Genomic DNA, 17,051 nt, shown 5'->3' on the forward strand with positions numbered 1-17,051 from the left:
AAGCAGTGGTATCAACGCAGAGTACTACTCGGGGCTCCAGTATTATCCGCTGCTCATACATGCTATTATCTTTCGAAGATCGCTCCTCCCCTAGCAACCGCGTAACATTATAATGTTTCTTTTCGCCGCATACTTATTGTTAGTAACCATGTAAGACTGGGCTGTCTCTTCTCGCCGCGCGCTTGTATGGCGCGCGAATTGGCCGATCTTTTTTAATTAATTTCTCATAAATTATTGGGAAAATCGCAAAATGGTAGAGGACTTTTCTACGTCAGATGCAGGTAGAGTAGGTTCAACCTACTCTACCTGCATCTGACGGATGGGGCGCGAATTACCGGACACCCTGTATATATATATGTATATATTATATATACAGGGTGTCCGGTAATAGTCACGCCAACCGTCGTGTGCAGATTCCTGGATCATTTGGAGACGATTTTTCCTCAGCGAAAATGTCGAGGGAGGTCATTATTTTTTGCATGTTTTCAATTTTTGCCATCATGTATCTTTGTAACTAAGCCTTAAATTAAAATTCTATTAAAGTAAACTCTACCTAAAATTAACTGAAGAATGTGAATTTATTATTATTTTATTTCCACAAGGCTTAGTTTGCGAAAAACCCTTTATTTTCAATCGCTTATAACTCGAAAATTATTGGTGTCTCGACATTTTTGCTGAGGAAAAATCGTCTCCAAATGATCCCAGGAATCTGCACACGACGGTTGGCGTGACTATTACCGGACACCCTATATATGTATATATAATATATATATATATATTTATATATATATTTTATATATATATATATATATATTTATTACATATATTTATATAAAATGTTTGTGAATAATATACATATGAGCATTTCATGTGAAAAGGGTCCACCTAAAAATAAACTGCTTGGAATTTTTTAAATAATCGTGAAAATCTGTTAGTGCACATATTCTATGAGGTTAAAGCTTAAAAAAATAAGTATTATATGTCTTACAGCCAAGGTATTGGAGATACGAGAACGTTTTAAGAAATTTTTCTTCCTTTGATATTTGTAGCTAAAATTACAAAATATACAAAATTTTTGTAGACATAATTTTTTTAGGATTTTTTCTGTACTTTCAGATGAAAAAGTTGATTTTAGTGAAAAAAATTTAATAGTATGAAAAAAATCAATTTTTTAGTTTTAAGTAAATAAATAAACAATTATATCCACTTTTAAAAATCTGAAAAAATTCTCAAAAATACTTCAATATATGTAGAATATGGTCCCATAAAGGAAATTTTGGGATCGCAATGGGATCCACTCGTGAACAAATATTTTTTCCAAACGAAATTGAAATTTCAGCCAAATTTAAGTCAAAAACTGAATAATATCAAATTTTTAATCAATCTAATTATTTAATACTACATAAATAATATATTTTTAACAAATGGCTATAAAATAAAAAATAATTTTGGAGTCTTTTCTATTTTTTCTATTTTTTCTATTTTTCTATTTTTCTATTTTTCTATTTTTTTATTTTTAATATTTTTATATTTTTTGAACTTATTTATTTCTTCTTTTTTTGGAAATAAGTTTTGTTTCTCGTCAAAACTAAATTCTTTTAAAATTAATTGATTCGAGATTTTTAATTCCGATAATCCCCTCTGACCCCTCTAAGGAAATGTAGGCGAGAAAAATATTGATCCGAAAGTCGCTGAATCGGGAAAAAAATTCGTGCCCCGTGCACAAGTATTTAATTCCAACGAAAAAATTAAAATTTCGTTGGAATCAATGCACCGAAATCCACGTACGGCTCTTATAGTCCATTTAATTCTTAATTTTCTTATTAAGTTATCAAGAATTGAAGATAATAGTCATTTTTACTTCAATCGTTTATAACTCCGTTAAAAATCATACAATTCATTGTACAATTTTAAAACTGGATTCTTAAAGCTGAATCTTCGCTCTATAGTATAATAGTGGCCCAATTTTTTTTTAATTCGTGAACTTTTTTACAAATAAGTGAAAAAATTCGCGAATTTTCTCTTTTTTGTTTAAACTTAAAAAAAAATTACGCAAAGTGACTAAAAAAATTTTATTGATTGAAATTTTCGTGTCTCTTAGTAATCTAAACTTGACAAAAGAATCACAAACTTGCTGATAATTTCTTTATAGTGATTCGTATTTCGCGTTCAAAATAATTGATACGGACAATATCTTTTGCTTTGATAAAATAATAAAAAAAAGTAAAATCTGTGGGAGAAAAATCTTTTCTCCACTTTTTAACATAATTTTTTAACTGCCTCAACATAAAATTTAGAAAATGTAAAGTTGCGTATCATTTTTCAAATTACAGCCGACATCAACTTCATCTAAAGAAGCATAAATCCAATCGTATAACTTCCACGTGGTGAGCTTTGAGTGAAGCTGATGTCGGTGGTAATTTTGGAAATAATATGCAACTTTCCATTTTCTGAATTTTATGTTGAGACAGTTAAAAAATAATGTTAAAAAGTGGAGAAAGGATTTTCCTGCCACAGATGTTACTTTTTTTTATTTTTTTATTAAAGCAAATCAAGTTTTTTTATGATATTGTCCGTATCGATCATTTTGAACATACGAATCACTATAAAAAAAATTATTACAGCAAATCTGTGATTTTTTGTCAAGTTTGGGGTATTACAAAACACAAAAATTTCAGTCGATAAAATTTTTTTAGTTACCTTGCGTAATTTTTTTTGAAGTGTAAACAAGAAAAAAAAATTCGCGAATTTTTTCGTTATTTTCACTTATTTGTAAAAAAAGTTCACGAGTTAAAAAAAATTTGCCCACTATATCACACTATAGAGCAAAGATTCAGCTTTAAGAATCCAGTTTTAAAATTACTATACGATGATTTTCAACGGAGTTATGAACGATCAAAGTGAAAATGATCACTTTCTCTTCAATTCTTGATAACTTCAAAAGAAAAAATTTAAATTTAAATTTTAAAAACGATTTTGCAGGGTAAACTTCAGTCTTTAACGTGAAAAGATTAAAGAATTTTTTCAAATCTTTTTGTGCATGCGACACGTCTACAAAGTGAGAAGAAAATTTTCCATTTCGTTAAGTTCGTTGTTTTCTGAATATAAAAAACACGAGAATTAAAGAAAGTGAAAAACAGCTGTGACCTTTCAAAAATAGAAATTTCAAACTTTGAAACCTTCTTTTAAAATTCTCATTTTTTGAACAAAGTTACCGCTATTTAAAATTTGTCTATTTTTCAGACAATTTTTTTCTCTTAATTATTGTGCGGAGTGTATATGGGGCATTTTATACCACATCAACGACTTTTTCCCAATTTATATTTGCTTTATTTTTTTTCATGTTTTTGTATCTATGAAAATAGTTTCCATGAATTTTTAAAAATTTTTATCTCTATCGATTTCCGAGTTACACACATTTTTTGAAAATTGATTTAAAAAATTTCAAATATTTATAACTTTAAGAAAAATAAAAATATTGTCATTAATAAGGTGGTCATTCTTTTTGTCTTTAAAAGTATTTAAAAAAAAATATTTAAAAAATTAAAAAAAGGAAATTTAATAATGTTTTAGTTAATTTTAACCAAAATAATTTTTTTTTCCTCAATGAAATTCCTTTGATTTAAAAAAAAAAATGTATAACATTTTAGACTTAAAAACAAAATTTTTGAGCTACTAGCAAAGAGAAAATTCAAATATTTTCAATTTGTTTAATATATTGAAATTTTCGTTTTTCCTGACCCTTAAAACTTCAAAATAAGTGCCTGTTAACTTTATAAATACTTATTTTTTTTAATCGGAATGGTGTAAAATGCCAAAAAGTGCATATTTTGAATAAAAATTTTAAAAAATTGAAAAATAGTCTTAAAAAATTGAAAATATTTGAATCCCTTCTTCGCCAAAAATTTTGTTTTTAAGTCTAAAATGTTATACATTTTTTTGAAAAAGATCAAAGGGGTCTCATTGAGGAAAAAAAAAAATTTTGGTTAAAATTGATTAAAACAATATTAAATTTTCTTTTTAAAATTTTTTAAATACATTTAAAGCAGGGTTTGACTAAGTGGGACCCACCGGGTTTTATTGGGTTAAACCCACTTTAAAAAACTTACTTAAAAACCCATTTATAAAACCCATCCAAAAATGCTAAAAATTTAATAATATTATAAATGAAGTATTAAATATTAATTAATTTTTATTTAATTTTTCTTATTTATTAATGTAATAGAAGGTCTATTAAAAGAATTAATTAAATTAAAAGAATTAATTAAATAAAAATTAATTCATAATAAGGAATTGTGCCAATTAAATAGCCAATTTTCTTAATCATTAGCGAATTATAAAAAATTAAATTAAAAAAATTAAAAAACCCAACAAAATCCCAAAACTTAATAAAAAAACCTCAAAAAACCCCAAAAAACCCAATAAACCCCCAAAAATCCGGTTTAAAAAAAAACCCACTGGGCTGGGCTTTTAAAAAAAACTCGGGTTTTTTCAAACCCTGATTTAAAGACAAAAAAATGACCATCTTATTAATGACAATATTTTTATTTTTCTTAAAGTTATAAATATGAAATTTGATATATTTGAAATTTTTAAAATCAATTTTTTAAAAAAGTGTGAAACTCTGAAATCGATAGAGATGAAAATCTAAACAAATTCATGGAAGCTATTTTCATAGATACAAAAACATTAAAATAATAAAGCAAATAAAAAATGGGAAAAAAGTCGTTGATTTGGTATAGAATGCCGCATATGTAAATATATATACATTTTACAATTAATTCATAATTCAAATGTACATACATATAATATGAGAAATACCTTTACATACCTTTAATATGAGAAAAAGAAGAAAGTGAATCACTTTTAAATATATCGTTTGTATATTTCTTTGTAGAATTATTCATATCAAATTGAGATGAATTTAAATGACGAGACTCATGTTGAACCTGAACTATAAACAAGTCCATTATCCGGAAATCTGGTAAGGCCTACAGACAGATTGATACCGGATAAATATATAATTATAAAAGAAGGTTAACATACACATTTAACTAACAATATACGTATGTACTAATATAAGCAATTATTTGTTGTTTTTAATGAAACCGTTGCTATGTTATATTAATTTAAATTGTATTATTTTTAATTTATTATAATAATGTGTAACTATTTGACATAAAAAATGTTAATATTGTATACAGGGTCTTCAAAAAGTCCGAAAACGCTAAAATATTTCGTAAACAATGCATATTACAAAAAATGTTTTAAACAAAAGTTGTAGGGTTTTAAAAGTTCTATTTATTGGCCTTATCAGTTTGACCTTGGATGGCGTTGCCAAGGTCAGGTCAAGGTCAACTTAATTTTTTTTAATGGAACCCCTATTTTTTATTGCATATTCTTGTAGCTTATCTCGAGAGCTTTCCAAAACACTATAATTGAGTTATTTTTCAATAAGTATTTTCCGAGTTATGAGGCTTGAAGTTAACAATTTTTTTGACAAAATGTAAAATATCTTGCAAAATATTCAGTTTTCGTTAATCTTATCTTTTATGCACGGAATAATGAGTTCAATCAATTGGTGTAAAAAAAACAAAATTGTTTAAAAAAAATTTATGTAATTTGCAACATGCAGTTTGTGCTTTTTCTTAAAAGCAACTATGTGTTTTCTTTACACCAATTGATTGGTCTCATTATTCCATGCATAAAAGTATTAAGATAAGATTAACGAAAACTAAATATTTTACAAGATATTTTACATTTTATGTCAAAAAATTGTTAACTTCAAGTCACATAACTCGGAAAGTACTCATTGAAAAATAACTCAATTAGTGTCTTGGAAAGCTCTCGAGGTAAGCTACAAGAATATGCAATAAAAAATAGGGGGTTTCATTTAAAAAAATTAAGTTGACCTTGACCTGACCTTGGCAACGCCATCCAAGATCAAACTGATAAAGCCAATAAATACAACTTTTGTTTGAAACATTTTTTTCTAATATGCATTGTTTACGAAATATTTTAGCAATTCCGGACTTTTTAAATGTATATTAAAAAATATAAATGCAAGATTTTACCAAAATATAATAAAATAAATTTTAAGTAAATTTATTATCTGCTCTGATGTATCTGAATAAATATAAAATAGATTGAAAGGAAAGAAGATTACATTAATATAATACGTAATAATGTATAAAATTATTAGCTATTTTTAAAGAAACCGTTGCTATTTTATATAAATTTACATTATAATATTCTTTAATTTACTTTAGTAATGTGTAACTATTTGACATGAAAAATGTTATTACACATACACAAACGTATATGTATACATATATATATGTATATATATATATATTGTATATACATATATAAATATAAATGCAAGTTTTTGCAAAATCTAACTTTCAAGTATATTTTTTATCCGCTCTATGTTTTTTTTCCAAATAGTGATGATAATGTAAGAAATTGAATAAAAATTATATAATAACATTTCTTCTATTTTTATCCAATTTATTGAATCTATTTTATCGAATGAGAAGGCAATTTTAAAATTTTACATCTTGTCAGGATACCAACTAAAATTTTCTAATAATTAGCGTTAGAAGTGTAAAACAACCTTGTCGATGATATACGTTTCCAGGAACATAATGAAGCCTTCGTTTAACCACCAGTGAGACGAACAAGATGGATCAAAGATATAACCGAACCATTGAGATATTATATCACGAGCTATTGAGCGCATTACTATAGCTTTATGCGTAAAAGAGTGTAATTTTTCTTTGTAAATTATATCAGCTTCACTGAAAATTATTTGTAAATAATGTGATTATGTCGAAATATTTTGTTATAAACTTGCATATTTTGCTTATGTAAAAGTTAAATATGTTTTACATACATATATTAGAAAAACACAATTCAAGTATTGTTAAACATAATTAAAATTTTAATAAACATAAGAACAGATTAATTAAACTTTGATAAAAGAAGTTCTTAATTTTTTTGTAACAATTTATTTAATCTAATATATGTGTTAATTATATGTAATGAAATTATAATTATTTTATATAATTTTATTTTTCTTTCTCAAAATTGAAGTAAATAATGGTGATTTTATTTGCCTCAATATTTTCGTTAATATTCTCGTCAATATTCTCCAATATTTTCGAAATAATAAAATAAATCTTTTAACAATTTTTCTATCAATATAGAAAATATATAGAAATTATATTCATACAATAAGTTGAATGGTAAGAATAAAAACATATATCGTTAATATTATAACTCAAAGTTGCTAAATCAATGATAATTTAAATTCAATTTGATATATAACGAAAAAAAATTTTTTAATGTTTGATGTCTATTACGTGTAATATAAATGTAAGTTATTCTGCAATTGTATTTATAGTATTATGCATGTATCATTTATTATAACCGATTATAAAAATTACTTAAGCATCGATAGAAGAATGTACATATATTTTGAAATTATGAAATATTTTTTCATTATACATAAATAACCGGATAAATAACCAGATAATCGTTATATCGTTATTTATTTAATTAAACCAATTTTAACAACAATAAGAGTAAAAAAATGCAAATCTTTAAAGTTTTAAATTTAAAAAATAATATTTTCTATTTTTAATATTTTAATAAATTATATTTCAATAAATTATATTTATGAATTTTGCTTGAATGCATGTATTACTTGTAAACAACCAGACCCCAGGTTTGCCGAATATTGTACTTGTACTGCGGAATGGCTACATAATCCACTTTTGGAACAGTTTTGAAGATATTCCATTTGTTTCTTAAATACGTAGTCACATTTCCAGCAACATATTGCGCGAATTTCATGTGGGGTATTAATTGCGGTCTGCACCAGACATTGACCATATTCTCTGTAGAATTTAGAATTGGATATAATGCGTCAATTCCATACACCACAATTCCTACGTCGTGCGGAGACATTTCAGATGTCGTGTTGAAATGAGTAATTATCATGCCATTAGTCATAAGTTCAGATTCTCGTATCGGCATATTCGATAAGACTCTTTGTTTTACATCATGTTCTACGGAAATGTTAAAAGTGGCACTTAAGTCCGAATTGTCCCAACATGGAAATAACATTCGGGCTCTTCTCGGCTCGTTTAGTATTGTCAACCTATAACATTTTAATGACGTGTTTTAGAGAATGACAACTTTTCAAAAATTGTTGGTGAACAACGACGCCATCCTGTCTTACCGATAGAAAAGTGAGGTTAGATTCGATCATAAATCTATTTATTGGCTATACAGATTGTTTTTCACCTAAAATTATAGCGCTCTCCCGTTTATTAATACTTTAATTGTGCAAAAGGATTTATTAATCTGTATAGTCAATCAATTATAGATTTATGGTCGAATCTAATCTCACTTTTCTATCGGTAAGAGAAGATGGCGTCAGCATCCTCTTAAGGATTACCAAATGTACAAATGCAATTTATAAATAATGTTTGAAAAAATAGTAATATTTGCCGCTCATTATTCATTATTATTTTATTATTATATGTTATTACACATATATGCACACATACACAACGGAACAAATATGGTAATTCTTTTTCTACAATATACATATACATATATAATATACGTAATATTATTATTTTATATGTAATGTATACACACATATAAGCAATATTAAATTATACAATATAGTTTATTTGCGTGCGCGTGCGTTTGCATACGTGCAGATGCTATATGCATTTAAAATTTATGCACAATAATTGTTACTATTTATTATTACACTTATGCGATTCTTAACTTAATGTATTTAGTTCAACATAAAAAAAAAAATTGTGCAAATGGAAATTTGCACATTGCTTTCTCACCATTTTATTTCGCTAATTAAGATGATTTTTCAATTATGGCTTCCTCATAGAGGAAGTTTAACTTGCACATTGCTTCTTCACCATTTTATTATGCTCATTAAGATGGTTTTTCAATTATGGCAATGTGCAAGTTAAGCTTCCTCTATGAGGAAGCCATAATTGAAAAATCATCTTAATTAGCGAAATAAAATGGTGAGAAAGCAATGTGCAAATTTCCATTTGCACAATTTTTTCCAATACTAGCAAACCCTATATATAATTTGTTGGCGATTTATTCCGCTAACCGTGCGACCCGCAAATGATCTTCCGTACTTGTGACGCCATCTGCGTCCGGTGTACCACGGCGTGATCAACTTGCGCTGTGCGTGCGCAACTATTGTCACAGTCCATGATAACCTTTTTTTTATAACGCTACGCTTTTTGTGTCTCTAATAATAAAAGTATTCTGTAAAGGTTTCCCGCGTGCTTTTATTGTGTCTTGTCGCCTTCCATAACTATCATAATTAAAAAATATTTTCTTAAAAAAATTTTTATAAAGATTTCTATGCTACTGTGTTCTGAATGTTGTATAATTTGTCAATTTACAATCAAAAGAAATTGACCAATTCTCAACAAATTTAATATCAATCATGCTTTAATGATATTTTATTCAGAACTTTCAAAAAATTATTTAAATTTCAAAATAATTAAAAATTTTATAAAAAATAAACCATTTTAAAAATTCTCCCCAAATTAAATATCAATCATTCATTAATGATATTTTCAAAAGTTCGATAAGTTCGATATTTCAAAATTTACGAAAGTTAAAGCAAGTACAAAAATTTTTTGAAATTGATAATTTTATAAAAAAAAAACTTTTACTGATCCTCGTCAAATTAAATAGCAAACATCCTTTAATGATACTCTATTTATGTAAAAAAGTTTAGGTAAAAATATTTGTCTGATATCTCAAAATTCACCGAAGATAAAATAACCACATAAATTTTTTTTAAAAATTTTATAAAAACTTTATAAAAAATAAACCCTTTCACCAATCCTTGTTAAATTCAATACACATATCCTATTGGTACTTTATTCATGTAAAAAAAATTAGTTCGATATCTCAAAATTTGCGAAAAATAGAAATGCACATTTCTTAAAAATTTAAAATTTTATAAAAAATAAATCCTTTCACCGATCATCGTCAAACTCAATACCAAACATCTTTAAATGGTAGTCTATTTATGTAAAAAATTTATCCAAATATCTTAAAATTTACGGAAATTAGAGCAACCACAGACATTTTTTATAAAATCTAAAATTTTATAAAAATCAAATCCTTTCACCGATTCTCGTCAAATTCAGTACCAACTATCCTTTAATGATAGTCTATTCATGTAAAAAAATTTATCTCGATATCTTAAATTAACGAAAGCTAAAGCAACCACAGACATTTCTCAAAAAATTCAAAATTTTATAAAAAATAAACCTTTTCACCGATTCTCGTCAAATTCAATACCAACAATCCTTTAATAATAGTCTATTTACATAAAAAAAATTTATCCCGATATCTTAAAATTTACGGAAGTTAGAGCAACTACAGACATTTCTAAAAAAATTCAAACTTTTATAAAAAATAAAACATTGTTGGATTTTTATAAAAATGACAGTAAATAAAAGTGTTGTTCTACTTTACTTGTATGCCAAATTGGAGCGCTGTAAGTCAAATAATTTTTGAGATATTTAAATTTAAAAAAACATGGGTGGGCGCATACATACGGGCACATACACACACACATACGGACATTTTTTAAAAATGTTATTTTTTGATGTTTTGGAACATTCTAAACACATTGGCATAAAAATCTTAAAAAAAATTTTTTTCACGAAAACAAAGCTTCCTCTATGTGGAAGCAATATATTCTATATATAATGTAAAGTATAATCATACTCAAATATAAAGACGTTTTACGTGCGATGCATTGTAAAATAATATATTTTATTATAAAGTATCTCAAAAATATGCATATTATAATTTTTGATGATAATGTAAATATGTAATTTTAAAATATAATAAAAAATAATTATATTGAGAAATAAATTGGCAATAAGAGCCGTACGCGGATTTCGGTGCGTCGACGTAATTTATTTCTCAATATATATATTTAATATTGAATAGCCTTGAAAATAAAAAAATAATGTTTACAAAAATATATATTGCTTAAATTTAATATATATTTATGTATATTTACTCACATTTTATGTGTATTTTCTCTTATGTACCAAGTTTGTAAAAACTCAGCCGAGGTTTTTTGAGCTATATAATTCGAAAATTTTATATTCACAACATAAATTCCATATTCTAAATAATTTGCAGGCCCTAGGTCGATAAAATTGAAAACGACAATTCCCTCATCATAAATTTTGTATAACATTGGAAGTATTGATGTATAGATGCTACCCTTAACCGAATATACAGTTGCATCATTTATATCGGTATGTATTACATAATTTGATATTTGCAAGGTCAAGTTTTGTGTTTCACAATTAATATAAACAGTGGCATTGGACTCGCCACTGAAATTGTATGAAAATTTTGACTCCACTTTTATCTTTAAATTATAATGAAGTGGTACTAAACAGTTTGGCGAATTTTCCATTGCCATTACAACGACGTATAATAAAATATATAATGACAGTTTTAGGAACATCCTGTCAGTTTTCCGAATACCTGCAAACACATATTTGTTAAGAGTAAGTAGAGAGAATAGAAAACAAAAATGGAAAACAGGTAAAAGATATAAGAAAAATGTCGATAGAACTCTTTCGACTCCTGCCCGAGAAAATGGAACCATAAAAATATTGCAGTAATTTAAAGATATAATAAATTTACTAAAATACTTTATTTACTAAATACTGTAAATTTATGAGAAATTTTTATATACAGGGTGTCCGGTCATTCGCGTTTCATCTGCCATGGGCAGGTAGAGTAGGTTAAACCGAGTAGGAAAGGTCTTTATTTTGCGAAATTCGCAATAATTAATGAGAAATTAATTGAATAAAGATTGATCAATTCGCCCGCCTACAAGCGCGCGGCGAGAAAAGACAGCCCAGTGCATAGCGACCACGTAACATTGGGCTGTCTCTTTTTGCTGTGCTTGTAAATTGCGAATTGGTTGATCTTTTTAAATTAATTTCTCATTAATTATTGCAAATTTCGCAAAATAGTAAAGGACTTTTCTATTCGGTTTAAACCACTCTAGCTGTCCATGACAGATGAAACGCGAACCACCGGACACCCTGTACATTCCGTTTTACATACTTTTCTTGCATAATGTACATGTTAATTCTAAATTAATAAAAAAATTGTCTTTTATTAATTCAATTTTTTTAGACAGTGAAAGCATTGATACGAATCTCATGTAAGAAACAATTTATATTTTTTGGGAAATTTAAATTGTAAAATTTAATTTTTTTACTCATGTTTCTTCCACATATTAACAGTAACTGAAAATATTATTTCTAGCTCTATGTTTATACTTTAATTTTATGTTTTATTGATGGAAGTAAATTCTTTCTACTTTCTGTAATTATCGCATTAAAAACACGTTTTTAACACATACATACACACACACACACACACGCGCGCGCGCGCGCGCGCGCGCACACACACACACACACACACACACACACACACACGCACGCACGCACGCACGCACACACGCGCGCGCGCGAAAAAATGTACGCATAAAATGTCCCGTTTTACTCAACATTATTTAATTAATTATACGATAAAAGCAATTATATGATAAAATATATGTAATTTTATAAAATTGAGTTACTATCCTTTGTATAGCTACATAAATAATCAAAAAATATATATATATATTGAATATTATATAGCTATACAATATACGAAATATACTATTAAAAAAAGGGGGGGGGAACACTTTATAAATTCTAAAAATTAGGCTATTCAAATCGCTGAAACTCGGCGAAAAATCATCGTAGAAAAAAAATTAAAAAAGCGTTTTGAAGTTTGAAGTTTCAACTTTAACGCACTGTCGTAGATTAAAAAAATTTTTTTATCTTCCCTGTTCTATGCTTTAAAAAGGAACACATTGTTTTGTTCCTTAAAATTACGTAATTTTGACAACTTAAAACTCGATAAAAAAATTTCTTTCGAAAAATTCAACTCACGTTCCATAAACTAAAACATTTTGTAAGGAAAATTCAACTCATATTGAACGTGATTTGAATATTTTAAAAATTTTCGTACGATTTTTTTTGCCCGATTTACACGATTTACACGAAGGAAACTCTATATCTTTTAGAAATAATGTCGTAACTCGGTGAAAAATCATCGTAGATAAAAAAATAAAAAAGCATTTTAAAGCTCGAAGTGTCAACTTTAACACTCTATCAATGATTATAAAAATTTTGTCTATCTTCCTTGTTTGCTGCTAAAACTAAAAATGTTGATTTGTTCCTCATTACATATTTTTGATACTCTATAGTTTGATAAAAAATTTCTTTTGCAAAATTCAATTCAAATACCACAAACTGCAATATTTTAGCTACAAAATGCTTTTTTTTAAATTTTCCTACGATTTTTTTTTTACCAATTTACACGATTTCTAAATCAACTCTTTTTTGTCTTAAAAAATGACATTTATCGCCGGCATTAGCGTTATCCAATGTGCACCACGTGGAGATTGCCAGTCGGATTTTGCACATCGTGTGCGTGTGTGTGTGTGTGTGTGTGTGTGTGTGTGTGTGTGCGTGCGTACTTTTAATATTGTGTGTTATCTCCTCTTTGATTAATTACCGCTTGTAAGCATGTTTATGCATCTTTCGATCGTGCTTTGCGGAATTTAGTGCCAAATGTCTGAGCGCTTCTTCCAATAGATTTAAATTATGCGGCTGTTCCTCGCGACGCCTTAATCGTCGTTCCATTTCGTCCCAAATGTGTTCGATGGGATTTAAATCCGGACTATTGGTGGGATGTAATGGAATATCGTGTGCTGCATAAAAGTGTGCGTTATGTGAATGACGTTCTTCGACCTCACATGTTGCCTCTACGTCGATTGCATCGGAATTTTGTGTTTGCAGGACAACGCTCGTCCTCATACGACCAACGTAACTCGGCGCTTTTTCAAACGACACGATATTGGCATTTAACATTAACTGATCTACATATGTTAAAAAACAAGAAACATTCGATTTCACGCAACACACATACACGTATCGCACTTAACATTGACGCACACATACATCATACCAGGGACCCGGACCGAACCGGAACCAAAACCGATAACCGTTCCATAACCGTTTTTTTAGTAGAACCGAAACTGTAAACCGTATTGAAATTCTATTAAATTTATAACACCGGAACCATAACCGTTAAATTATTTTCGGTTTACGGTTCTTTTCGGTATTTTTTTCTGTTTTTGCGCAAATGACGGAAATGTCATGATAACTGTCTCCTCGAAGTGCAATTATAATTATTTTCTAAATATTCTGAAACGTGTATGTATTATCGCAATAGTGATAGCAGTGAGGACATTATATTTTCCGTTTTATATATATATATATATATATATATATATATATATATATATACATATATAAAGTATATATAAATTATATTACTTTAAAAAATTATTAATTTTTATGACATATGAAAATATATTTATATATGTACCTATCTATATTATATATACCTATATCTAAATATATTTTCATGTATAATATAAAGTGTTGTTTATTTATATGTCATAAAAATTAATAATAATTTTTTAAAGTAATATAATTTAAAAATTAATTAGAAAAACGAAAAGTAAAAATTTTTAAAAACCGGAACCGTAACCGAAAAAATCATAATTTAAACGGTTTCGGTTTTTTTATTTATCAAAAAACCGAAACTGGAACCGGAACAGTTATTAAATATTTTATTAAACCGTAACCGAAACCGAACCCTAATTTTGTTTTGGTCCGGATCCCTGCATCATACACATGATGTGTAAAATCCGACCGAGCAACTTCCTCATGATGTACATACATTGGATAACGTGAATGCCGGTGGTATTATTAAAAATCTTGCAAAATACAGAGGTGATTATGAGGCCTGATAACTCAACTCCTAAGTACGATAGAGCAATGTTTCTCGCGATATTTTAAAGGGTAGGTTTCCCACTTCAAAGCCAATGTGATGGCATTTATGGTTCCATCCCTGTTTTTTCCATGGACGGCTACAAATTCATGAATTTTCCAGAATTTTTTCACGATTTGATTTTCGGCCTTACAAGAAAAACAGTTCGATGAGACGAATAATGCAACCTTACCCACTTTAAAATTCGAGGCTTCATCCGTTAAAATGCGCCCAGAAACATTGTCCTACGATCTCCCTAAGCTGGCTTCTTAAAAATCATCAAATTTTAAAGCGCTCATCCCCTAATTGTTTTGCGTAGTGTATATATATGTATATATATATATTATATATATATATACATATATGTAAATACATATATTGAATACTTTTGTGTTTTCAAATTAATTCTATCTAACTTAATTGATTGCCGTTTGAAATTGCTGTTTAGAATTGGTTAGGCTATTTTGAAATTGGAATCAAAGTTTAAGGAATGGAATTAAAGTTGATCTTCAATTCAAATATTATACAGCTATACAAAGAGTTAATAACTCAATTTTATAAAATTACAGATATCGCTTTCATCGCATAATTAATTAAATAATGTTGGGTAAAATGGGATATATATATTTTCTTACTTCTATTTTAATTATCTGAAAAATTGTTTACAAGAAACAAAACATGCGTGTGAGCAAATCAGAAAGTTGTAACAAAATTAGTACTTATAATAATATGTTATAATAATATAATATATCAAAACAAATGTTTGAATATGTGTGTGTGTTAAAAACGTTTTTAATATAATATAGCACAAAAAAATATATAAAATAATTCCTTCTAATAATCGGGCTTCGACTTGTTACAGTTATGTTTATCAATATCTTATTATCACTATTGTGTGTCACTTGTAAGTCATGTACATATATTGAAAAAAACGAATAATACAGAAGCAGTTATTGTCTGTTTTAAATTCAACTTATTTTAAATTTTGTCGATATTTGTTTTATGAAAAAATCCAACTAAATGTGAATAAAAAACGCAGATAAATTTTTCATTACTTTTATCGTTACATATACATTTTCTATGAAGAAAAAATCTATTCTTTGTTCCTGTTTTACACATATCACAATTTAATTTAACATAGGAAACATTGACTTTAGATGTCCATTATAGGGAAAAATATGTATCAAACCAAAGCATATGAAATGTGTTTTTAATTTTTAATTTGTTATATATAAAAACGATTAAATGATGATGTTATAATTCACGCTTAAATGTTAACTGTAATATAAATAGTGAATAATGATTGATCTAGAAAGGAACATATGAATGTTTTCTTCAAAATTAAATATATTTAAAAAAATTAAAATTATATCGCGCGTGTATTTTATTCTCTCACATATTTTTATATATATTTAAAAGAAATATCTAAATGTCTTGTATTTGACTTACCCTGTTTATTGAATCACGACTCGTTAACTAACCAAAATAATGTACCTTTCACTCTTATAATCTGATTACTTTGAAAGCCCACCAAAAACTGACGACTCGCGACGTATGCGAAAACATATGAAGGAATGTCATGTAAATAGCTACTTAAGATTATATATATAACAAGAGTTATTTGATCTCTATTATGTATTGATAGAAGTCAATATACAGTTAAAACCAGTGTCGTAACTAGCTTTTTATGTGCCCTGGGCAAGGTTTTATTTTTCAATCCCTTAATTATTTTGGGGGAAAAATAATAATAAAACGAAAACGATGTAACAATTTTTTATAAATAATTTTTGATGTACACAAGAAATAAGATAAGATATATATAAGATCATTCATATTTATTTCATATTTATAAATAAAAATAATTATTTTAATTGCACTTTTCTGGCTTTCATTGCAGCAAATTAATTGATTATATCATCATAATTAATATCTTTAACAATATTATATTCAATCGAAATTATGGAAAAATTGAATAATCGTTCTTCTCCAATTTAAAATTAAAAATTGAAAATATTATTATATTTGAACAATTTGTTCGTTCAGTTTTA

At 27.1% G+C, this 17,051-nt stretch overlaps 1 protein-coding gene across 2 annotated transcripts in view; it reads right to left on the bottom strand.

Annotated features, from left to right (window-relative positions):
* LOC145934850 (aminopeptidase N-like) overlaps positions 1-16,551 on the bottom strand; it is a 27,879-nt gene extending 11,328 nt beyond the window's left edge. The window contains exons 1-5 of one of the 2 annotated variants that reach the window (XM_083035652.1): positions 16,453-16,551; positions 11,109-11,583; positions 7,709-8,164; positions 6,617-6,800; positions 4,832-4,991 (exon numbers count right to left, since the gene is read on the bottom strand). In XM_083035652.1, coding sequence (XP_082891778.1) covers positions 4,832-4,991; positions 6,617-6,800; positions 7,709-8,164; positions 11,109-11,563 — 1,255 coding nt within the window. In that variant the 5' untranslated portion in view covers positions 11,564-11,583; positions 16,453-16,551. The remainder of the gene's footprint in view (positions 1-4,831; positions 4,992-6,616; positions 6,801-7,708; positions 8,165-11,108; positions 11,584-16,452) is intronic. The other variant, XM_083035653.1, reaches the window with a different exon arrangement.
* Between the last annotated feature and the right edge of the window lie 500 nt (positions 16,552-17,051).

Source organism: Prenolepis imparis, unplaced genomic scaffold, assembly GCF_030444845.1.
Source record: "Prenolepis imparis isolate NDT839.2.m4 unplaced genomic scaffold, iyPreImpa1.0 SCAF_4, whole genome shotgun sequence".
Lineage (NCBI taxonomy): Eukaryota > Metazoa > Arthropoda > Insecta > Hymenoptera > Formicidae > Prenolepis > Prenolepis imparis.